The 23,513-nt window shown below is 36.4% G+C and overlaps 5 protein-coding genes and 1 long non-coding RNA gene across 7 annotated transcripts; 3 read left to right on the plus strand and 3 right to left on the minus strand.

Moving 5' to 3' along the window:
* Nucleotides 1-518: 518 nt before the first annotated feature.
* Nucleotides 519-2,984, plus strand: LOC140826276 (violaxanthin de-epoxidase, chloroplastic). The gene is made up of 2 exons (XM_073188490.1): nucleotides 519-878; nucleotides 1,535-2,984. The coding sequence occupies exons 1-2, from the start codon at nucleotides 546-548 to the stop codon at nucleotides 2,780-2,782; spliced, it is 1,581 nt and encodes a 526-aa protein (XP_073044591.1). The 5' UTR covers nucleotides 519-545; the 3' UTR covers nucleotides 2,783-2,984.
* A 1,025-nt stretch (nucleotides 2,985-4,009) lies between these two features.
* On the plus strand, nucleotides 4,010-7,950 carry LOC140826277 (uncharacterized). 2 transcript variants are annotated; one of them, XM_073188492.1, is made up of 7 exons: nucleotides 4,010-4,240; nucleotides 4,815-4,927; nucleotides 5,018-5,259; nucleotides 5,334-5,580; nucleotides 6,234-6,983; nucleotides 7,359-7,464; nucleotides 7,553-7,950. In XM_073188492.1, the coding sequence occupies exons 1-6, from the start codon at nucleotides 4,096-4,098 to the stop codon at nucleotides 7,440-7,442; spliced, it is 1,581 nt and encodes a 526-aa protein (XP_073044593.1). In that variant the 5' UTR covers nucleotides 4,010-4,095; the 3' UTR covers nucleotides 7,443-7,464; nucleotides 7,553-7,950. The 2 variants fall into 2 exon arrangements, with proteins under 2 accessions (XP_073044593.1, XP_073044592.1); XM_073188491.1 differs by having other exon boundaries at nucleotides 7,548-7,949.
* Nucleotides 7,951-8,311: 361 nt separating this feature from the next.
* LOC140826278 (probable mediator of RNA polymerase II transcription subunit 26c) lies at nucleotides 8,312-10,743 on the minus strand. Its single transcript, XM_073188493.1, has 9 exons — nucleotides 10,106-10,743; nucleotides 9,955-10,023; nucleotides 9,765-9,847; nucleotides 9,581-9,648; nucleotides 9,367-9,425; nucleotides 9,230-9,263; nucleotides 9,020-9,150; nucleotides 8,711-8,798; nucleotides 8,312-8,600 (listed from the first exon to the last, which is right to left on the minus strand). The coding sequence occupies exons 1-9, from the start codon at nucleotides 10,532-10,534 to the stop codon at nucleotides 8,491-8,493; spliced, it is 1,071 nt and encodes a 356-aa protein (XP_073044594.1). The 5' UTR covers nucleotides 10,535-10,743; the 3' UTR covers nucleotides 8,312-8,490.
* A 1,477-nt stretch (nucleotides 10,744-12,220) lies between these two features.
* On the minus strand, nucleotides 12,221-17,376 carry LOC140826279 (ABC transporter F family member 5). Its single transcript, XM_073188494.1, has 9 exons — nucleotides 16,406-17,376; nucleotides 15,756-16,097; nucleotides 14,143-14,283; nucleotides 13,715-13,894; nucleotides 13,422-13,577; nucleotides 13,148-13,249; nucleotides 12,922-13,050; nucleotides 12,555-12,659; nucleotides 12,221-12,466 (listed from the first exon to the last, which is right to left on the minus strand). Exons 1-9 carry the CDS (start codon nucleotides 17,258-17,260, stop codon nucleotides 12,371-12,373), a joined length of 2,106 nt encoding a protein of 701 aa, XP_073044595.1. The 5' UTR covers nucleotides 17,261-17,376; the 3' UTR covers nucleotides 12,221-12,370.
* A 141-nt stretch (nucleotides 17,377-17,517) lies between these two features.
* LOC140826281 (uncharacterized) lies at nucleotides 17,518-18,442 on the plus strand. Its single transcript, XR_012116800.1, has 2 exons — nucleotides 17,518-17,959; nucleotides 18,223-18,442. It is a non-coding gene; the product is annotated as an uncharacterized lncRNA (long non-coding RNA).
* Nucleotides 18,443-18,461: 19 nt separating this feature from the next.
* Nucleotides 18,462-22,916, minus strand: LOC140826280 (protein TRIGALACTOSYLDIACYLGLYCEROL 3, chloroplastic). The gene is made up of 10 exons (XM_073188495.1): nucleotides 22,368-22,916; nucleotides 21,573-21,701; nucleotides 21,033-21,128; nucleotides 20,813-20,890; nucleotides 20,626-20,687; nucleotides 20,427-20,502; nucleotides 19,883-19,990; nucleotides 19,074-19,249; nucleotides 18,908-18,992; nucleotides 18,462-18,736 (listed from the first exon to the last, which is right to left on the minus strand). The coding sequence occupies exons 1-10, from the start codon at nucleotides 22,563-22,565 to the stop codon at nucleotides 18,698-18,700; spliced, it is 1,047 nt and encodes a 348-aa protein (XP_073044596.1). The 5' UTR covers nucleotides 22,566-22,916; the 3' UTR covers nucleotides 18,462-18,697.
* Nucleotides 22,917-23,513: the final 597 nt, after the last annotated feature.

Consider the following 23,513-nt stretch of genomic DNA (forward strand, 5'->3'; position numbering starts at 1 on the left):
ATTATGTGCTTGCCTGCTTGATGTTTATTGGGAGTCCTATTACCAACGAGATTTGTGGTTTGGTTTTAGTACAAAAATAACTATATTTTATAATACTAATATCCCAACTAGGATGCAGAAAAGACAAAAATTTATGTAAGACTATTTCATAGAGTCGTAGTTTGTGATATTGGTCTTTTATTTAGATCATTCATGAAAACTTATTATTTTATGCTAAGGGTATTACTTTTCATGCTAAGAATGTTATTTTTTATTGTGGATATCGGTAAGATTGACTCGTCTCATAGATAAAGATTCGTGAAACTGTCTCACATAAACATCTCATAGAAATTAGTTTATCAGATAATATGCAGTTGAAGTTGAATAATTAAAAAGTCCCGTTTTGTAAAAAAACAATAATATAATTTGTATTTATTATCCACTACACTATATAACTACATGATTTTAAACTAAAATTTTAAGTTGTAAAATGAATTTATAGATAACAGTACTTTTGTTTACAGCGTAAAAAGAAGGATACTTTTGTTTACAGCTTAATCAGGATAATGGTTCTTCCACCGTCGATGCTCTACCATCCATTCCATGCCCGCTTCATTTTCCCAACGCTCGAACTCTCCGTTCTACACGCAACTAATGAATACAAGCCTCGACTGTACCGCTCACCGGCTTTCTTCATCGCCAAATCATTCGGTTTTCCTCCGAGTCACCGCCTTTTATGCCATACAAATCTATTGATCCGAGGCACAGATTTTCGTAATTGTTCCACTTCAGCTGCCACGGACGAGAGTACGAGTCCGGTGAGAATAGTGGCTCTCGTCGGAGAAGGTAGCGTAAGCCCGCTTAAATCCACACCGTGGTCGGACGTTATGCTCCACACAGTGAGTGTCTGTCTTTCAATACTAATTTGAACTTGGTAAAGGATCGGTTGGGTTGGATCACGTTCGATGATTTAGTTTTATTACACACCTTTTTCTCTGATTTGATGACATTTTCAAAGTTGAATGCTTTTTCATGAATAGTAAACTCTCTGTATCTTTAAAGGCTTTGAATGATTTTCTTGTGTTAAATGAAATTTGCAATCAAGTTGATAATTCTTGGAACAATTGATAAAATGGGCATTCGTGCATGGTTTTTTATTCTCTATCCTCTTGTATATCAGAGTCTTGCGAAACTGTTCGAATAAGTTTTGATTTTCTCTAATTTAAGTAACGTCTTATGTGAATGATCATCGATCATGCGTCGACAGCTCAAATGATGAATCACCAATGCCTCGAGAATCATGTATTTAGAGAAGCTTTATTCAATTTAAGTTTTTTGAATGTCAACTTCTCCAATTTATAAATTTTGTATTTCTTTGGTCTTTTTTTTTGAAGTTTTCTTTGGTCTATCTTTACTAATGCTATAATGCATCAATTGCCCATTGATTTCAAGATTGATTGTTGCATTTTATGCATCTATTAGTGATCTTATTTTGTTGGCGTGGAGTGGTGAATTTGAGACCTCTAGATTTTTCTAATTAATTCTGTATCCCCAGGCTGAAAGATTGCGATGGATTGATGAAGGGTTTGAAATGCTTGTTTTTACGGATAACTTTAATCAAGCGAATTATGAGTTCATAGGGATGAAAATAGATCATGCAAATATTTTGATGATTGTTGCTGTAGTAGATCAAGAATCCGTTGAATGGATCCAAGCCAATTGTCAACAAGTCTCAAATGTCATATGTTTTGATTCATCTCCTGCTTTGACAAACAAGTTAGGGGGGTATCTTGTCCAAACTGAGGCAAAAAGAAGTATATTCAGATTTTTATCATTGCCTCCACAACGAGAACTCGAGAAATCAGAGGAAGTTGTTCGAACTGTATTTGAGGCCTGGGATAGGCATAATGCTGATGATATACGGTTCTGTCTACTAGTTATAATAAATGCTTATATAAGGCCAGTTTCGACCCTGAAGAATCTCAGAGCAAAAGGCTTTTCGACATTGAATTGCATGGTGAAAAATTGTGGGCCTCAAATATTGAATTGTCTGTTGGATCCAAATTGTAGGAAAGCTCTTCAATGCTTGAATCAATGTAGTCCAGTGGACCAAGTATGCAACTATTGTTGCATTGCTTCATACGAGAGTCCTAAACTCGAAGAATTTTCCTTATGTGTACTGCAGAAGCATAACTGTCTTGAATTGGATGCCAAGATTCCAGAGAAACCTCATGTGATGCCAATGGTTCGGTTTCGAGGGGAGGATTTGAGTCATGAAATAAGTGAAGATCTTCTTGTGGGTTGGTTAGGAAGGTTGGGTTGGAGTTGGCGTGTTGTTGCTGGACAAAACCCCGCTTATGATCAGTTCCCATGCCAGTACCAGTTATTCTACCGGGGAAAGGCGAGAGGGTCATTTTGGTATGAACCAGTTTTTCAAGTGAGAACACTTGGAGGGGCTTTGGTGTGGAGACGAAGAAAATACCGTGTTAAACGAGGAAAGATACCTGGGACATTTTACTTCAGTGTATTGGATAATGGAGTGGTTTCAAATGAATTTTGGACGATAGTGGATGTGACAGATGATTTTACTTGGGGTCTGTTTCACTATCATGGAGCTGCTCGAGTTGCGGGACAGTCGTACAGTGGGGCAGTTCTTGTCAGCCCGGATGGCACATACCCAGACGAGAGTCAGAGGCATCGATTGGAGTCTGCGTTAGGTAGATGTAGAATCAAGGAGTGGGAGCTATATTTTGTTGATAATTCTTGTTGTCAAAATCCACCTTTAGGCCCGCACGAGGGTTAATGTTTGCATCATAAGTCGGAAAGATTTATTCTTTGAGATTCTTGGAAAATAAGCCAAACCTATCGTTACTCCAAATCCATAATAACATACTTGACGTTTCATCAATTTCGAACTGTGGGATAGGATCTAAAGCTGATTACAATATGTTTGACATAAACTACTCCCAATGTCTATATTTATGATGTTTGCTGTGAACTTTTACGAAATAAGGTTGAAAAATTAGTTTGAGAATCTAAAACCACGAGAAATTGTGGGTTCGATCAACAAGGCTGCTGGGTTTTTTAAGCTTGTGAAATCCAAAATATCAGAACATGAATTTCATGTCCCCACGCGTAAAAATAGAAATAAGATTAATTATTTTTTTTTTCTTGCGACAACTATCACGTTGTTCAACCGATATTTTAGTACTCATATTTTCCGTACTGGAATATTTCTGGTCTCTGAGATATTTCAAAAAGACATTTCCGGCCGTTTAATTTTAAAAAATGTGACATATTTAGTTCCTATCGTTATTTTCAATTACAAAGTTAACGCACAAAGACTAAAACATAGCGATAAAATTCACCGTTTATAATATAAATTCATTTGTTTTGCCATTTCAACAAAATTTTGTAATCATGGAATTTTAAAATAGTAATAAAAACCACAGTAAATTTTAATCTTGTTTTTTGAAATAAATTTTGTTTAATTTTATGATTTTTTTATCACAGGCGGAGGGATTCGAACGCAAGGAATCAGCTAATCTGGTAAAGAGTGAGATCACTGACTACAAGCTGGATCTCAATATTATGATATTTCAATATAACATTTATAGTCCCTAAGTTTTAAAAAATATGGTGTGTTCTTTATGGTTAAGATAAGGGTAGAAATTAAATATGTTATATATATATATATATATATATATATATATATATATATTCATATCCTGATATTTTATTTTTCCTCCTTACAATAGAATATATATTATGGGGATTTTTTTTACTAAATACAACATTAAAATTTATAAAACTATCGTAATTAAATAAATAATTAAAATTTGGCATCTATACACACAAATTTTCTATTTTTCATAAATTTAAAATAAATGAATTTTTTAGAAAATAAAATGATCAATTATTTTTAAAAAAGATGAATCAACTACTATTTCTAAAAATAAACACGCTTTTTCAAGCAATGGTGAACCGGTCCATTTGGACCCAGATTTTTTAAGTAACACGCGGGGGTCTCCGCCAGGCGCCAACATAAACGGAGTTTTGCGTTTGTACCTTATTTTTTTTAAAAAAAACCCTAAATTCTCTATCAGGAGCGAAACAATGACTGGTTTCTCTGGCAGAAAATCTACCGTGAAATCCGTTAGACAACAGAAAAGAAAGATTGTCGAGGTTGGAAGAAAGCAAGACGAAGGTCCTGCAAAAAAATCTGCGAATATAACTGGTCGGGGGTATCATGAAGCCACAGGTTTGGAAGCTTACTTGCATTTTTTTTAATTTGACTGTCTTCTGCAAAGATGACAGCACTTTCCACCCAGCAAGATACGACTCAACATGTTGCCCATACGCTGACTTAAAGCATTGAATTAATCGAAAGCCTGTCACTTGCTAGGAGGTTATGGATTCAAGCTGAATCTATCTATCGAACCAATAAAATAGGGCTTAGCGTCTTAAGGTGCATGTATGCCATTAAATTTCGGCTTATTTCCTTATTTCTTATGTTGGTAATTTTGTGGTTGCAACAATGATTTAAAAAAATAGTGACCGCCTCTTTTACTTTTTTATTCTCTTTGTATTGCATCTGTGACTGCATTGTGGTCGATCCTGAGTTGCGTTGGTTCATGTAAATATATCAGTCTGTATCCTTTTACATTTTGAGACCCAAACCAATTTCTACTAAAGTTCTAAAAATAATCGCTGTCTGTCTTCTTGAGTTTGCAGAAGTTTTCACCCTATTTCTCTTAACCCAATTTCCACAGGAAACCAAAGCATTAATCAGTTAGCTAGTTAAAGGATTTCATATGGTTATTTCTGTATTGCAGAAAGTATAGGGATTACTAAATTGCAGCCTCCGGCTCAATTGCAGATCCCATCTGCAAAGATTAAACTGCAGCTTTTCCCAATAAATGAAAGTACTCGCTTGGGATTAGAGGAGGTATGACTGTCAACTCCATAGGGGCAAGTTGTTGCTTGCTTCAAAAAATTTGTTAAAATTGTTTTGTTGCATGGTGTCATTTTGTCACAGCATGGCTACAATCCATTTCTAGAACTCACTCTAAGTGCTCAGAAGAAGATATCATCAGTGGTCAGACATCTGAATGCAAAATGGAGCTGTTCAACTATTGCAAGAGGACAACTCATGCTTTCCCCCTACAGTACAAAGTCAGAAGCACTAGATACATGCCAAAAATGGACGATAAATGACAATGCCATTACTGCAGAGGAGGTGTATGTTGCTGCGGAGAGTCCATCCCTTTTCCGCCTAAGGTAAAGCCTATTTCTTCTGTCTTCTGGAAATCCGTGTCCTGTAGTTCTGTCATGCTACTTGATTTTCTTTCTAGGTATGGCTGGTACTCAAATATCCAGCATAGCACGAATGAGAGAACCCCTACATTTAATGGATTTGAGGCTCATACAGATTCTGAGGGAAAGATCAGCCTCTGCAGTAGATTTATGGATATCAGAAACCAGCAAGAAGCTAAAATAGTTGAGGATAGTGAGGATGTTCAAAATCTGATCAATGTGAGTGAAGTTTCAGATCCAGTAGTGAATGAAATGAAGGTTGTGGATGCCATGGAAGATCGCATGGTAAATTTGGGATTCAGATTTTGGTTAATCAGTTTTCTCATGCTACTTTGTTTAACTGTGGATGATTTCTCTGGTAATAGTCTTGAATTTCAATCTTTCCTGGGTAACAACGAGTGTATTGTGACTTAAATATTTGTTGGAAAAATGGTAATCGTCAGTTGTTAGGGATGCGCAATTGAATCAATAATATGAAATGAGACTAAACCAAATATTGATTTTTAACCTGCTTTGCCAGGTGGAAGGAAGATCTTATGATTTCCAAAATGCTGTGTCTTAGAGTTTAATGTGAACAGAATTATGTGGATGTGAAGTTTACAGTCCTTGAAAAGTATGTGCATTATGTTCAAGATGACATTATGGAGATAGACCCATAACGGTCTTGGACATAAACTTCTTGGAAATCATCAAGGTTAGGCTGCATATAAAGGAACTGCTCTTGAAAGGTTTATTTGAATACCCAAATTTAACGATACTGCTGCCTTTTGAATACGTGTTCTCCTAACATCCTACGGCCTCCTTTGTGTAGAGTTTTTATGTGTTTCATATGATTTTTCTCTCTGACATATGAATACTCTTATGGCCAGGTAGATCATCTTTCCAACTTGGTATTAACTTCTATGTTTTATTTAACCAATGCATCTTGTTCTTGTTAGGATGATGAGGTAACCACTGACGTCCCTGCACAACCAACAATACTTTGGGATGATACTTTCACCAACTTGAGCATTGGAGACCTGCTATCTGAAATATCTTTGCAGGGAAATATCAAAGACTCTGATCTCAACTCCATAAATAAATGTATCATGCAGCCAATTGGTTTACTTTCTGACATAAGTGTTGGGGCCCTGTTGTCTGAAGCATCTTTGCAGTCCAAGATCAGTAATTCAGGTGTGAAATTGGAGACCGAGTCAACCTTGCAACCTATTGTTTTGACTTCTGGTGAAAGAAATGGAAAGTTACTGTGCGATGTGTCTCCACACACAGATGAGAGCAAGTTGGATGGACAAACAATAGAAAGGAAGCACACAAAATCTCAATCTCCATGGGATGATTGCTTTACTACCTTAAGCATTGGAGGCTTGTTATCTGAAGTATCCTTGTTGCGTAAAGCTGGTTGTGAACCAAAAGAGAATGAATCAGGCTTGCAGCATGGTGCACCCTTGTCTGATTCATTTGATGCTTTTGTCACAGCGCAACTATGCCAAAGTTCTGAACTGCAAAATCCATCATGTGACAAGTCGACTTTATCTATATTGGATGCTGAAGAAACGTGCCATGGTTTTCCTATCCAGAAACTTCGACCATGGAACATTACGGATGTGACTTCGAGTGAAAGAGCTAGCCCTGGTGGATGCTACGTTGATACTAGTGGAAGGCCATTTTGGTCCCCCAATGTCGGAAAGGTTTGTGTGGACATTCTTTTTATGTTGAATTATCTTGAAGTCTGAACTAGTCCCAGTTAAGTGATTAGTATTTGGAATGTGTTGATGTTTGAATATCCGGTAGATTCACTTGCATACCCAAATAGAATGGTTGGCTGTTTAGGTAAAGATCTGCAGAGATGTGGTGCAATGTGCATCAAAGCTATTAAGTAGGTGTATCTGTACTTTATTTTAATGTTAAGAGTGCTGTTTATTAAAAAAATTCAGATTTCTGATTTGCTTCTGATGGGACCGTATAGTTTAGCATTGTTAGTTTGTTCACTTGGAATTGCTTATTATATTCCTGGTCAACATTTCCTCGTGAGGAAAATGAATATATTTTGTTTGTATTTGTAGGAGAAGAATGAAACAGTGTTTTTTAAGGAATCTTCGTGTCAAGAACAGAATCCTTTGACTTGCTCTGGAAACGAGTTTGATTAAGATAGCACCCTTGGCCTGTCAGGTAATCTCTTTCTGGATGTTGGCTAAACTAATTTCATTCCATCAGTAGAGTGACTCTTTTGAACCCCTTTGCTCTTGTTCCAGCGCAGCACGCGTGAATTTGTCAGGGTACTAGGATTAATCCTCATCTTTGGTACAAAGCCATACAACATAGAACATATGAACCCTACTGCGCAGAAGAGGTCATCGAAACAAGAGACTATAGACAATGTGAGGGGATATGATTTGGTTGCATGTTAAATAATCAAATCATTATATACAAAGCAATACATAATTTAATTGGGTCGAATTTAAAGTAGAAGATAATTATAGGTGATTTGGATGTGATATTAATGTTCGATTATGAAATAAAATAATTATTGTCCTTTTTCCCTTAGACTATTACAAAGCAGCACACATTTTGGTATATCGTATATATCAATCTACGGAGCTGTAAACTATAGCTCTATCAAATCTCGTTGGTGCGATATAAAATACTATAATAATGTTTCACGGAACAAATATAGGATGACATAGAGAAAGTAAATAACCCAGCCTACTAATCCTATGTAATTTCCTAACCACTAAGTAACATTATTTACCATTCAATAAATATTGTCCTATTATCTCATCAAGTCACCCAATCAGATTGATTACACAAAAAACATCAAAATTATGGTTGTGATCATTATATACGAACTTCCCGCCTGTCATCTCTCATAAGACCCCATTAGAGCCTTAAATAAGACAAGCGATCAACTACATTCACATACATTACCATTCAATCAAACTTGACAGAAATTCCAATTTTGGTCGTCTTAAAAACATCGATGGTAATTTTAATTAGCAGTATAAAACAAAATTACACATGCAAAAGCTCTTCTTTTAATTTATAACGATAATGATGATGTTGGTGATTCGGACAAAATGTATCGGGGGACCAACCAACAGCTTTTTGGGAAACCCCTTTATCCGAAACAATGTAATGTGGCACACAATTTGATATAATAATGGTATGATATAATACAACTCAAAAGAAAGGAGCAAATCAGCGATGGTGCCTTCCCTGAAAGCCACTTTTGTTCTTTGCAAAGAAGGCATTCTTTGGTTTCGGGATCTCATGAATATCCATCACCTGAATTGTCCTTTGCTTTTTGGCTTCACAAACCAACACAAACAGATGCCAATCAGTATAAAAAGAAACATCTCTAAAAGGTGCTGCTACATGCCTACATCTTCTATTACTAAGCCAAGGGGTAAAATCACACCATTCTCAGCTTCTTGGTAATTCTCTTGGAGCCGCCTTCTTGCTGAATTAAGTCTTTCGTCATCTATCACAGATTCCCTTTGTGCTCTCTGCAAAAATTCCATTTTGTTCATTAACACCTAGTCAAAATACCTTGGACTAAAATCTTTATTCAAAACGAGCAAGCTCCTAAATAGGAACTTGACAACATAAATAAATGGCTTCAACATTTCTGCATCAGACCGAAACTGACAAGTTCATGATTCACAGTTAACGTGCACACAATTATGATGCCAATTTTTTAAAAAAGTTTGGGCTCAGCTTCAGATACATTAGGAGGAGCAGAGGAAGATTTAGGAACAGAGTGCGGTGGTCTTGTTGTTTCTTTCCGAGGTACAGTTTGAGGTGGCTTAGGCTTTGGTTCATATTCTGCATGATTTCTTTCCACACTAGAACTCCCATCTGTCAATTAAGAGAGGAAATTAACAACATAAATAAAATAGAAACGAAAAGTGAAATCACAATCTGATTTGATGCTTACTTCGTGGATTTGGAGAGTAGCCAAAATCTGGAACCTGAAAGAACCAAAATTTCATCTCAAATAATATGTAGAAACCCATTTCAGATTCTCTTCATTTTCTTTCCAAACAATATAACCATTTAGACAAACTCGGTTACCTGGTGACGACCATTTTGCTGATTTTTGGGTATGTTGTGCTGAGGTGAATCCCCATCAGCTGTCACCACCATCACCCACCAAGAATTAGCAATAAATTCTCTTATCTACTTCAGATTATTCATTAACATTAAAATGAAGTAATTTTAGCTAGCCTGTTTAGTAACAATACAATAGAGATCACTTTCTAAATTTGGAACGTCTTAACAACTTTACCTAAGAGGTTTGAAGATGTTTGTGGTTGGTTCACCTTGACCCATTCATCCACAGTTTCTTTCCATTTTCTGTGCACCAACGAAGCCCCCAAAAAAACATCACCAATGACCAAAAGCACGAACACCAGCGTAATAAAGTAAAAACAAGAAACAGAAGCATATCAGATAAAGAACAAAACAAAAACCTGACAACCATCTTGACCAATCTGCGAACTTCGCCTGATGGATGCTTCCTCAATCGATTCACATGCCTCCCGATATCAGTTTCCTACAGTAGAAACACAGATCCTTTCATCTTTTGTCCAACACTTGAAGTAAAAAAGGTCTGGTAAATTATAAACAACTAGATGGAAGATGGCTAAAACTAATTCTCACCTTGAGAGCTTGGAACGTGATATCCATATCAGCCAGGATTTGAAGCAAATCCACCACAGCATCTTCGCTCTACACTCGAGAAAATATTCATATACAGCGGCAGCTAATTTAGAAAGAAGCGAAAACTACGTAAAAGAGAAAAGTGGAAAACCTGGTGTGGGTCTTCAAGCTGCTCTTTGATGGTGAGAATTTTGGTTTGTTCATCGTCGAACAAACCCCCATAGGGATCCAAATCTTGCTCGTCTCCTCGGCTGAAATCGGGGTTGTTTGACTCGGGAGTCAGCGGACTCTTGCTAAAATCCTCATTTAAAATCCTAGTACTATTATCATCATTAGATTTATTACTAATAGTGTTGGTATCAAGGTTGTCGTTAAAATACTGATGCTCCTCAACAACGTTGCTGTTGCAGCTTCGACAAAGCTGGGATGGCGGTGTATAGAGAGCCTCGACGATTTTGTCGCGGCGAAGGCGAAGTTCCTCCGAAAAATCGGAATTAGCTACTCGAATGGCCGTCTCAATAAGCGCCCATATCCCTACCCTCGATCTGGATAGAATCGCCCGAAACTCTTCGGAATCCATGGCTGGATAGGTAATCGTGAGGTTACATCAGCAGATCTGAGGAAAGTCGAGGAAACGACAGAGGATTGGCCATCTGATAATCTCACGCTGATCAGGCGGAGCCAGCGGAAGAAGATGACAAATTATATTCTTATTCTTTTTTTATATTAATTTTTAATAAAAGAAGAAATAGTGGCGAGGCGAGAGGGATTGGGTGAGCTGTGAAGCAGCAACTAAACACAACACTAGTTTAGTTGCTTTATGATTGGCTTCTTCTTCTATTAATTGTTTCTTTTTTATATTATTATTATTATTATTATTATTATTATTAGTATCAAGAAAATCGTCAAGTTTTAAAATAAACTATTTTTAAAAATCATTATAATTCATCTTATTAATTCTTATAAAAATGAATAATAAAAAGTAAAAAACCAGAATTTCAGGTAGAATTCCCACCCTGCTGTTTTTTTTTTACGACTGTTGTATTTCAAATCTCAGTTGTTTCTCGTACAATTCTTTCTTTGTTAGGTTGCTTTTTCTTGCTGTTATCAAATGAAAGAACCCATTTTATCGAAGATGTTTCCCGATAATTTTTATGGGATTCACAATGATGGATTCTTCTTTAGATTGGAATTATACATCTGGTTCAATTTCCTGGGTTTTGGGTAGAATACGAAGTGAAGGTTGTCCTTTTTGTTGAGGCTTGATAGTTGATATTGTGTTTCTTCGTTGGACGTGAATTACTAAGGCGATTATTTTGGATTGTTTTTCCCTTTTTCTTCGAGTGAAGAAATTTTAGTTTCAGGAGCTGCTGACATATGTTTTGGAGAGAAGAAAAAAGAGAACATGGTCTTTAACAAAGTTTCCTGGAAGACACGAGGTTTAGGACTATAAAATTCTGCATGTTGATTCCGACAAGTTTACACAATAGACGGAAATTCTGAACTAATACTCCAAAATGGCTTGTTTATTCTAAGGAATATCAATTAGGTCTAACACATGTCCTTAAAACATGGAGATAGTGACTCCGCTTAGTCCCCGACTAGGCACTGATCCGACGACTAACTAGAGTTTTAGAACCTTGAATCCATTTGAGACAAATGACCATCACTTCCTCTCATTTTTTCAGACAAAAAATAAAGAGTGCAAACGACGAAGCAAAGTCCAGGAGTGATGACGAAGTCCGCGAGTAAGATTTCCATAGAATCCATTAAATCGCCATCTTTGTCATTCTCCCGAAACAACCACCGAATCAATGTGTCCAACCCCGAAAGTGTGTATATTATCCAGTTTCAACTCCACTTCGCCCTAAACCGTACACAACAAAACAATTATGAAAACCCATTTTAGTTAGCAAACTAGCAGCTCGAGATCCTTTTAGCTTTCGAGATATCCCGGATAGCCATTCGGAGGGAATTGGCAGCCCGAGGGTCCACCAGTCCTCGAGCATCCAGCATAATATCTTCACGATACACGGTGTGGCTGCGTCGTTTTAAAAAAAAATTAAATAATATCTTACGAATAAAGGAATAAAGAAATAATCCTCAAATCAATTTTTCAGAGCCGCCAGGGACACAACCAACCATGAAACAAGAAATCGACCGAGGGGAAATTACCCAAAAGGGGACGGAAATTGGTTACATGCGTCTGCAACTCAACAAAAATCACAATCATACCGAAATAAAATTTTTCAATGCAACAACAAAATATTCACAAAAAATACAAAATCCCTTGGTATTACCGGTGATAATTTCAGGTGACAATAGACAGTTTTTCTTTCCAATCATTTCTAAAAAAATTAACCTATATCTGTTTGTGCAGCATATATACAAATACACAATGTCAGCTTTCCAATCATTAGTTCCATCTTTTAGCATTCTTTAATCCTTTGGATTTCTGTTTAGCAGCTTGAAATGCCTGCATCTTCTGTTTCTTCCTCACTTCCTTTTCCGCCTATCACAGACAAAAGACGCCCATTCTATTAGAACAAATTTCAAAGAACCTAAAGATACTGAGCTTCACTCTAATATCACACATTCACCTTGGACATCTTGGATTTGGCTTTGGCTTTTGGTGACTTATCCTCGATCTCCGCCTCTCTTTCAAGTTCCCTTTCTCTAGCTTCAAGATTCTTCTCTAAATAGTACTGTCATCTCAAACAATACCACGTCACCAGCATCCATAATGTGGATAAAATTGCACGTAAAAGAACCATTCAAATCTAAAATATTGAAGTGCACACTCAGATCGAACTCAAATATATTTTCTTTCTACCAGTTTAAACTAATATTTGATCCATGGAAACCCAATGCAATGCCTAAATTTAGAGTATTCTGGAAACATTAGATAACCAATTAACATAATTTGAATGCCCATAAAATATATTATGTTGTAAAGCTAGGACTTACATCGTAGTCTCCAGCATAGTCCTGTAGCATCCCATCTTTCACTTCCAAGACTCGATTAACAATTTGCTTTATGAAGTATCTGTCGTGAGATACTGTAATAACAGTTCCCTGGTACTCGTTTATGGCTTCCTGATACATGACATCAAGTGAATAAAAAGAGAATAACCTTAGTTGTATTAATGTCGCATCTGAAAAAAGTAGGGAAATAAACTATCAGATGTCGAACCTCGAGCATCTCTTTCGTAGGTATGTCTAAATGATTTGTCGGTTCATCCAAAACAAGAAGGGTTGAAGGTTGAACCATGAACTTGCAAAAGGCGAGTCGAGCCTGCACAAGGGAAAATTTGATAGGAGAAAACAATTCATTTTTAGTAGTTACTGGCAAAACATGATCATGACATCTTCAAATTGAACTCAAACATTTTGTTAGTTAATTAATATGATAATATAGATGAAGTTCAATAGTTTTGAAGGAAGTGCAAATTTGTGCAAGCATGTACCTTCTCACCACCACTTAGAAAGGAAACCTTCTGTTCAAGCATATCTGCCTTGAAGTTATAACGACCTAGGAGACCCTTTATGTCATCAAGTCTCCACTCTTGCGCAACTTCAGCAACACTTTCCAGCACTGTTTTATGCAAATTAAGAGCCTCTGCCTGAAAAAAACGGTAACAAGTAATTTCAATCACGAAAGGAAATAAATAACACACACAACCTTTCAGATCATTGGTAACAAATATTAGAATTAGAGCTAAGTATCACAAGGAAACCAGCAGCACTTGCAATAACCAACCTGATTCTGCTCAAAATAGTTTGGCAGTACATTGTGATCCCCAAGTAAAACTTCTCCACTTGTTGGCTTTTCCATGCCCATAATCAGTTTAAGTAACGTACTTTTCCCACACCCATTTGGACCAAGGATAGCAATTTTCTCTCCTCTTTCAATGGTCAAATTTGCATTCTTGAACAGAACCTGGAAAAAAGTGAATGTAATAATGTTGGGTGTGCTAGCCCGTAAAAAAGAAAAAGAAACTTCATGGAGGCAATCCTTTGTTAGGGAAAAAATTAGATTCTGAACCTATCTTTGTCTGCAAATTGATAAAATCTATAAAATTAATTACACAAGTACCCTAAAAAATATCTGGTACAAGACCCTAGTATTTACGTGACGGAATAATTATATAATATGAAATTTTAGATGTGGTGTAGAAAGTCGATTACCATGTTCTCATAACCAAATACTAGGTTCTTTATTCTCACAACTGATCGGCCACTTTGTCCACGTTCTGGAAACCTGATCTTCATTTGCTTCCGAATAAAGGGTTTCTCAACTTGTTCGTCATCCTGGAGCTTTTCCAGCTTCTGCTCCAACCAGAATTTAATAAAGAAATCCAAAGGCAAGGAAAAAATCGTAAGTATAACTTTGAGAGACTCCAGCAGCACCGGCATAGAGGAAAAAATAGGCAATTTATTATTAGGAAAATAGAAAAGAAGTGAAGTAAAATTTTTAACCTAAATTGGCCCTTCTGTAGGTAGCAGGAAGATGACTCACCATCGGACACAAAATTTAACAAAGAAAAGCTAAATAATGTTCAGATAACAGCCAAATCAAGTATGACAGCTGTTAAAAGTCTAAAAATAAATAGGAACAACCAAGCCTTGGGGGCCTCATGGAAGCACATTAGCTCATTTGGATATAGAAGTGCTAAATTTTAAAGAAAAATAACTAAGCAAAACCCTGAAGCGTTCTCACAAAAAGTAGTGGTACTTGTGCATTTAGATGAACAACAATTTCCCACCAGAAAAAAAACATTCAGATAACTATCGAATACATCAGAAACTGTTTCTCCTCCAAAAAAAGCTGAAATCACGATGAACGCAAAGACCATTAGGCAATGAATTATCTACTGCAGGGGCTCCAGGGAGAACATAGAGCAAGACAGAACCCGAATCAAATAGTACAATCCCTAGACTGTTATTTTGACAAATAATAAAACACACATACACGATGTAATGTAACATATCCTAAGTATCAAGTGACCAATTCATGAATAGTACTAATTAACAAGATTATTCAAGTTAAACTAAAGTACAAACAAAGGCTGCATCATTTATTCAGGTAAAGCAAACCCCACTGCACTTTAAAGACTTAATTTGAGTTCCTAAAAGATCTAGTTGAGGCTTGAGCCTTGTTTGTACCCTTTTTTTCCTAGAAGAAACAGCATAAGAATGAACAAAAAAAAGCTTCAAGGCAAGGTTAAGTCCTAAAATATTTCAAGCTCCTGCTGTATGCTTTTTCCTTCAGAAACCACAATAGAAGGAAATGAAAATGTGGGAGGCAAAGACTAAAAGCAAAACCGGGTCATGATCTGAAATGAGGTCATATCAATGACAGGTGTTTTTTTTTGGAGTTGGGGTGAGGATTTAGTTACAATTCACAACCCCAAAACTTCATCCCAATTAAACAGTTTTAGAGCACACGAAGGCTTTATCCTTCATTTCCCGAAAAAGGGAAATGCATCCATGAGGAAAGAGCAGACCCACACTTCCAAGGACAAAATGACGTCAAATTTAGGAAATCTTTGGAGAAGTTTAAGTATAAAAAATGTTATAAAAGCCTTTGGTCTCCTGAAGATTTAACGAGAGCCAAATGTTCTTAAATCTGAACAAAGAGAATTCATAAAGTGTACTGAAACACAGAACAAGGTAGAAGTAGGTTAAAAAAGAAAAAAAAATACCAAACTTTCTCATCTAACACAAGATTAAATTTATTTAAAGCTTGTTGGATGGATGGACAGATAGATAACAGAGAGATCGAATAACTAAATATAGACCTTTTCGGCAGAAGAAGCACGGCCAGTATTTGCTCCACCACTTAACCTGCTTATAAGGTCCCTAGTCTGTTCAATCTCTTTCTGTTGCTTTTCCCATGCTGCAAACTGAGTTTCAATCCATGCTGCCTTTGCAATGATATAATCAGAGTAATTTCCTTCATATGTTTTCGAAACACCCATATCGGTGTCCACAATTTTTGTGCACAATTGATCGAGAAAAGCCCTATCATGTGATATGATGACCATTGGCACATCCTGCTTATTTAAATAGCCCTCAAGCCACTCGATGGTATCAAGATCAAGATGATTTGTGGGTTCATCCAAAAGCAATAAATCAGGATCCTGCAAATAATTTCATAAATATATGATAAGTAAACAGCACAAATAACAAAAACGAATCGAGTAATCATAATCTGCATCAAAATTGTCATATGTCTGCCATCATCACATGAAGGTCATAGCTCATACCAGCAATTCGGTAAAAAAAAGTATACAAAACTTATAGAGTAAGTAGCGTCAGGTCGTTCATTCATGACTGGGAACAAAAATCACCACACTTTAAATCAGCTAAAAACCAATCCACCTGACACTTAAATCTATTTTCGTACGTGTATCAAGTCCAAAGAATGATGCAAGCGATTAAATTTTACCTGTAATAGAATCTTCCCGAGCGACATCCTCATTTGCCACCCTCCACTAAATGATGCAACAAGTCTATCCGCATCCTCGGGCACAAACCCAAGCTCAGGCATCAACTTGCTGATCTTAACATCTACCTCATCTAAGTCTACAGCTTGCGCCCTCCTCTGAAGCAAATCAAACTCATCCAACAGCCTCCCCATCAGCTCCAAATCATCCACGGATTTCTCCATCGCCTTCTGCACTTTCTCCAGCCTCCCCGCAACCTCCATTTCCTCCCTAAAAGCGCTCAAGAATTCTTCTTTCACCGTCCTAGTGGACACAACCTCGAATTCTTGGTTCAAGAACGCAATTTTCATGTTACTTTTTGCCTTGATTACATTCCCTGAATCCGGTTGTTCAAAACCGGCTATAATTCTCATCTGGGTTGTTTTTCCTGCGCCATTTACACCCACTAACCCAACCTTTTCTCCTTTCTTCACTTCCCAGTTGATGTTTTTCAGTACGGTGGCTCCCTTGTAACTCTTACTCACATTTTCCAACCTCACGCCCGAGGAAATGGCGGACGCGCCACTGGAACCCTTATTAGATCGTTTGAAGCTAACTTGGGAAGCTTCGGAATTATAATCGGAGAAAAGGGCCTCTATATCTTCATCCTCTTCTTCAAAAACAGTGGTGGAGGCAGAAGTTTCAGTGGCCACGGAATGTAGCTTGGAAAAAATTAGAGGAGGAGTCTTGAGGAGAGGACTGTGGACGGCGGAGGTGGAGACAGCAGCGACAAAGCGGTAATGGATAGGGCGGCTAGTGGTGGAAAGTGGAGAGGCCCCGGGAAGAAAAGAGGATCGAAGTGTTGATGCCAAATCCATTTCTTTCTTCCTAGAGAGAGATTCTCAGAGGAGATGGTTAGAAATAGCAATGTGAGAGACTCCTCTTTCTTTCCCTCGGGCTCTCAGCTCATCAAAGACAGAAGAGGATGACCAAGAGAAATGTGCTCCAGTCATATATTTATTTCTAGATTATAATAATAAAATTAAGATTTTTTTAATAGAAGGAACATTTTTCCGACTTCTTCCCAATAAATAAATAATTTACATATTTTTTTTATTGGACTTCGAGAAAATAAAAGAAAATAAAAACAAAATCTTTAGATAGATAATATTAGTTTACTGAGAGAGCGAGAGAGATAGATTAAGTGGTGCCAAATTCATTTTGTGTGGTGCAAACTCTGTTACCTCAATCCTCCAGTCATCTTGTGCCACGTACACAAAACAATTCAAGATGCTACATCAACCACGCATTTGGTTGATTTGTGTGTGTTTGTCGGTCAGACTTCAGAGTTCTATTTATAAAATTTAATCTATGAAAAAATAAATAAGCCTTAAACCATCACCCATTGGGCTTCGGGCAAGCCTGTTGTGGCAATAATGTAATTATCGTATGCATGTGTCTTTCCCCAACACCACCATTTAAATTTCAGCGTTGAATTGTATTACACTGCACTTCAAAGAACAGTGCAAAACTAAGACAGAGAATACATCAGATGGATGATCCTGCAGAAGGGTTCTGTATCTTTAAAGATAGCAGCATTCATGTAAAACGAGCTACGTTTATGTATGTATGGCACAGGCAAGGAGGAGCATCTTCACTGCTGTGCCAAGGCATGATCGTGATTGCTCTTCCTCTATCAATGCAGGTATGCTGGTTTATGTTAACTTCAATTCGAAGTGATGGTAAACTCAGTTGAATCACTATTTTGAATGGTCATGTTTTATATTTTCTCGTTTTGCACAAATAATTCTATCTGTCCAGATGCGATAACTGTGTTCAGTGTCTTTCATAATTACATATATTAGTAGTTATTATGAATTTCAGATGTCATCAGACATCCAATTCATCTATTCTACATTGTACATTGAGTGATTGTGGATGATATTCCTTGCGAATGAATACAACCTTTTTAGCTAGATGGATTGGATTTTAATTGAAGGTAAATATTGAAGAGAAAATAAACATCTCTTGGACACTGAATAAGGTTTCTGATTATTTCATTTTATACAATTTGTTTAATCTCCATGACCATCAGCATCTGTCGTGAGTGTTCTTTGTCAAATGCAAGGAAGAGCCGCACCTGACTAGTATATATCTCTCAATAATTTCATACAAGTAGAAACCCCGTTTGTAGCTGCATCTACACTATTAACTTGAATTTTAAAATTATGGAATATTATCCATTTCCACATGTGAAATTCAAATTCTCTTGCAATAATGCATTTGCTCTATCAAGTCACCGGACTTTCAGCTGGCTAATACCTAATTGGCCCGTCCAAGCTCCCCGATGCAAACTGAAAACAGATGAATGTCAATGACTCATTCGGGAAGGTTGTATTCTTGCTGAAACTAATGATTATAAAAACCAGTTGGATGAAAAGTTTTTAAAAAATATCTGAACTTGAATGATATTCGAGTTGAGAAGTGGCATCATGAAATAGTTTTTCCTTTAAACTGAGGTTCACCTGCTGGACAATTGGATTTGGTGATGAGCAGAACTCTTGAGTCATTCCTTGCCACACAACCTTTCCTTCGTACAGAAATATGAGCCTAGAAAAGATCAAACAAAGAAGCCATGGTAAAGTCAAAATCAAACCAAAATATTTGCTCTTTAAACAATCCAGTTCATACCTATCAACGGCTCTATTAATTGTGCTGTGTTGATGGGTGACGACCACATAGGATGCAATCTTCCCGAGATTCCCCACTGCATCCTCTCCTTTCATATGGACAGAACGGATGAGATCCTCAACTACTGTGGATGCAATTGGATCAAGTCCAGCAGTTGGCTCATCATACAAGAGCACCTGCTCGGTAATTTGAATCGCCATCAGTAAGAAAAAGTAAACTTCATCATACAAGAGGGAATACTGATATAGTAAAACAAGAGACGTACTATAATCACTAAGAAGCAAGTCCCATTTATTATTTTCCTCAAGTAACTTTCGTACATAATACTCGACTTTGAGATACCATCTTTACATTTAAAAGCAACATTTATCTTACTCCAGTAACAGGTAATTTAAAACTTTCAAAATTAGATAAATGGTGTCCCAACAAGTTCTAACTATTACATGTCCATGACTCAGTTTCATACGAGTACTGTAACGGGCCTAAACCGAAATATGAATAAATAATATCAGACTACGCCTATTATAACTATCACAAAAATATCAGTTACTCCACCTGTTATCCAGATAGGGTTATCACAGCAATGACCAAGAAAGAAATGCATTTATAATTTCTCGAGGACAACATGAACGGAAACAACTGCAGACAAATAATTTATGTCTCAAAAAGGCTGCGAATCCACTCATCAAAATCTTTTAAAATCTAAGTTCATGAGAAATTCAAATGACACTATTATATATAATCCAAAAAAACAGATAATGCATAACATAGAAAGACAAGAAACAATATGGAAACCCCTAATACTATACCTCAGGCTCTATTGAATCCTTTGTGGTATCAAAAATTATGGATCGAGCCAAAGCAACCCTTTTTTTCATCCCACCAGACAATTCAGATGGCAACCGGTCTTCAACTCCCTACAAACAACATGCATTTAATCCTCTTCAAATAAGAGCATATCAAGGAGAAAAATAACTGGACAAGTCATGAAAAACCCTTCACAGACTATCCAGATTCTTTTTAATTATTTGGCCTGAATAATATCTGGTATACGGGTTAGCTTGTTTCAGTATACAACAGATTGCTCCATGTGTTTTCCACCTTAGCAGGCATCTTAAAAGTAACTTTGACGCCACATAAATATCATTGCATATTAGTTTTTTTAAAAACAGTCGAACTAAGAATACATAGACACTAGAACTAGTTATTCCTGCTTATCCGCAAAAATAGAATCAGTATAAAACTGATTTGCTACTGCTAATTAAGTTTCCAAACAAACCATTGCTCATTAAGTTTCCAAACAAACTGTAAGTCGAACGAGACAGACGCGAGATTAGATTGGCAAATTCCTACCTTCAAACCAACAGCTGCTAGGGTCTCTGCCACAAGCTCTGAAATGCGATCATCGGGCATGGTTGAATTTTCATATCTAATGTTTAAAAGATACGGGGAATTATTCAGAATTATATACAAACGAATAAATTTAAATTCTAATGTCTGTAGGATAAGGAATAATTAACATTTTAAAAATGTAGCCTCCATAAAATCTTACAATAGGAAACCAACATTGTCTCGAACGGACAAAGAATCAAAAAGTGCTGCGCTCTGAAAGACCTGTCGCAATACCGAAATAGAATTAAGGAACTGCAAAGAATCAACGCTGTGCACACAAGATTGACTAAAGTTCAATCTGCTGATCTTTTGAGCAGATTATGTATTTGCATGCATTTATATCTTACCAAGCCAATTCTAAGACCAGATATTTCGTCATCGCAGATTAATCCATGCCGCCTTCTACCTCGAATCAAAACCTCACCCTAATCATAAACCAAAATCTTTTTAAAGATTCACAATGTGTCAATAAGAAAATCAGTCTTTCTGGAGCATGTTTGTGTTTAAACAAATTCAGAGATAAGATAAATGCCAAAATGAAAGTATAAACTATAAAGTAAGAACTACCTTATCCGGAGCTAGAAGCCCAGCCATGATCTTCAAGATGGTTGACTTGCCAGTTCCAGATGGCCCAATAATTCCAACAGCCTCTCCATGCCTAATCTACAAAGAACCTTTTTATGAAATTTAACCTTGAGGAAGAATAATGTTTTAATAGGTGAAATTTTTGTGATTAATGGTGAATTCAATTTTAAAAACTAATGAGTAATTCATCATTTCAACCTGTAGAAAACAGAAAAAGGGCACTGAACAATTAACAATCATCTACAATTCCACTGAATTCTTAGTTGTTATTATCCTCCAAATGAAAGAATATTGTAACTCCGTATAATTTTGCCCCTATCAAATGGTAGTGGTTCTGTCTAAGATGTTAATAAATCGTCATTTTAGCCGATACGAACAAACTTGTCATTCTGTGTAGGGTTTATCACCATGTCCTTGTAAGCGGGTAAACTAAAATGAACCAGAAAAACAAATTAGATTTTGAATATATCCATGCATGCTTCTAACTTTTGAGTAAGTTATGTCATAATTAAAGAAAGTCACCTTGAAGCTCACACCTCTTAAGATGTGCTTTTCCCCAAAAGATTTATAGACATCTCTGCATTCAATAAGCACATCAGACTCATCCACCGGCTGCTTCCCCACCTTCAAAGTTTCTGCTTGATGAGAACCCTGAAGAAACAATAATTGAAAAAAAGGAACCATAAAGAAACACACAAACAGTGCCTTCTCAACATACTCTGATAATTATGAATTTTAGTAGTAGCACAAAAGCAGAAGGGAATTCCTCTAATAATTTCCTCGGCGAAAATAAGCTTGAAATGCCATAATTTCAGGATACCTATATCCTTTTGTAGTCCCTTTAAAATTGTCGGCATAATTGCAGAGCATGCCAACGGCAGCAAACATATGAAAGAGAGACTTAAGAAACACTAGCAACAAAGAAGGAAAATACATAATAGCAACTCCATACAGACTGGATGATGATTTATTTCTGCAACGATAACTAAAAAGATTGGCTCCTATGTTACACCACAAATTCACGGGGAAAGAGCACAAAATTCATCAGGAGAAGATGATGCTCGGAACATAGCATGCCAAACCAAATTGACATATGACATTTGGGGGGATATGGACCATAAACTGAGGTAAATATACTCCTCCCAAAACTGAATAATTTACACATATGACCAAATTTTTTATTGATATATGCTCTATTCAGAACCTGAAGGAAACAATCCGGATTTTAAATTCACATAGATAAGTTTATCCACTTAAACCCAATTGAAACCAATAAAGATAGAAAAGAAAATGGCATTCTTTTGAGTAGAAGCACACATTGAATTTGGCGGGTGTTAAGTCCTTAGGCGGAGCCACACCACAAGCACAAATAACCGAGCTCTTCCTCGTTGCATTATCATTAGCTTCGGAAGAGTAAGAAAAGGTAGGAAATAAGTGGAGGAAATTGGAAGATCCCTTGCGTTTGAAATCGGATGTGAAAGGGGTACAAGACCACGAAACCGCTGAAGAAACCATATCCTCCTCCTATAATACTTTTTAACGATTATAACCTCAACAACATCTATATAGGGAAGTTGGGTCCAGATGAAATGGAGTCATCGATCCAAATCAATTATATAAAAGGAAACAACTTTCTTTACAAACACTTCTTCCGTAAACACCACACAAGTGATGGAAACGATTAAGTAACAAGCCCGCCGAAATTGAACATATACACTACGGAGTAGCCGCGTGCGTAATCCGCAAATAGCAGGCAGATTCTTTCTAGGGTTGTTCCAGAAGTATGATTTCTCCAACTCCCAGAGCCCCCGAAAACGTCGCCTCACAGTGGAAACGATCCTATAAATTTTATATTACCATTTATAAAATAATCTGCTCAAAAAATCATTCCAAATAATTATGAAATATGAACAATCTTGTAAAAAAACTTGGATATCCTCAATAAAACTCAATATTTTATATTAGTGTCCACATATTAAAATTTTTAATGTTAAATAATTTTGTGTAGAGTGAGTATCATGTGAGACAGTCTCACGGATCATAATCTGTGAGACGGGTCAACCCTACCCATATTCACAATAAAAAGTAATAATTTTTCATGGGTGACCCAAATAAGATATCTGTCTCACAAATACGACATGTGATACCGTCTTACACAAGTTTTTGTCTTTGCGTAAAGTTTAAAAATTGTATTAAAATCTATTTTTTTTTTTGTCAAAATTGGTATTATAGTTTATAAAAAAACATATAATGATTCTCTCAATCTTATTTGATTGCTTTTTGAGCTGTTTTTACTTAAATATCATTTTAACATTTATCTACGTAAAATTAATTTAAATATTTAATTTTATAATTAATTTTACAAGAGTAAATTTTATTCTTGAAAACTCAAATATTTTTTTTGTCAATTTTATATAGATACAACCTTGTATAATTATTAAATTTAAATTATATAGACAGTCA

Source organism: Primulina eburnea, chromosome 3, assembly GCF_022965805.1.
Source record: "Primulina eburnea isolate SZY01 chromosome 3, ASM2296580v1, whole genome shotgun sequence".
Classification (NCBI taxonomy): domain Eukaryota; kingdom Viridiplantae; phylum Streptophyta; class Magnoliopsida; order Lamiales; family Gesneriaceae; genus Primulina; species Primulina eburnea.

Bases quoted from the DNA above. Each gene is read 5' to 3' on its own strand.
- LOC140826279 (XM_073188494.1), bottom strand. From the start codon at position 17,260: ATGGATTTGGCATCAACACTTCGATCCTCTTTTCTTCCCGGGGCCTCT. The intron at 16,098-16,405 runs GTAAAATTTAAT...AATTATTTGCAG, and splicing joins TCGGGAAGATTCTATTACAG to GATCCTGATTTATTGCTTTT. The intron at 13,578-13,714 runs GTTGGTTATTGC...CGTTTTTTTCAG, and splicing joins ACTATTTTGAGCAGAATCAG to GCAGAGGCTCTTAATTTGCA.
- LOC140826280 (XM_073188495.1), bottom strand. From the start codon at position 22,565: ATGGTTTCTTCAGCGGTTTCGTGGTCTTGTACCCCTTTCACATCCGAT. The intron at 20,688-20,812 runs GTAAGATATAAA...GTATTGCGACAG, and splicing joins CTGGTCTTAGAATTGGCTTG to GTCTTTCAGAGCGCAGCACT. The intron at 18,737-18,907 runs GTGAACCTCAGT...ATCTGTTTTCAG, and splicing joins CAAATCCAATTGTCCAGCAG to TTTGCATCGGGGAGCTTGGA.
- LOC140826277 (XM_073188492.1), top strand. From the start codon at position 4,096: ATGACTGGTTTCTCTGGCAGAAAATCTACCGTGAAATCCGTTAGACAA. The intron at 5,260-5,333 runs GTAAAGCCTATT...TTTTCTTTCTAG, and splicing joins CCATCCCTTTTCCGCCTAAG to GTATGGCTGGTACTCAAATA. The intron at 6,984-7,358 runs GTTTGTGTGGAC...TTGTATTTGTAG, and splicing joins GGTCCCCCAATGTCGGAAAG to GAGAAGAATGAAACAGTGTT.
- LOC140826276 (XM_073188490.1), top strand. From the start codon at position 546: ATGGTTCTTCCACCGTCGATGCTCTACCATCCATTCCATGCCCGCTTC. The intron at 879-1,534 runs GTGAGTGTCTGT...CTGTATCCCCAG, and splicing joins CGGACGTTATGCTCCACACA to GCTGAAAGATTGCGATGGAT.
- LOC140826278 (XM_073188493.1), bottom strand. From the start codon at position 10,534: ATGGATTCCGAAGAGTTTCGGGCGATTCTATCCAGATCGAGGGTAGGG. The intron at 9,649-9,764 runs GTTTTTGTTTTG...GTTGGTGCACAG, and splicing joins TTGGTCAAGATGGTTGTCAG to AAAATGGAAAGAAACTGTGG. The intron at 9,151-9,229 runs GTAAGCATCAAA...CTTAATTGACAG, and splicing joins CTACTCTCCAAATCCACGAA to ATGGGAGTTCTAGTGTGGAA.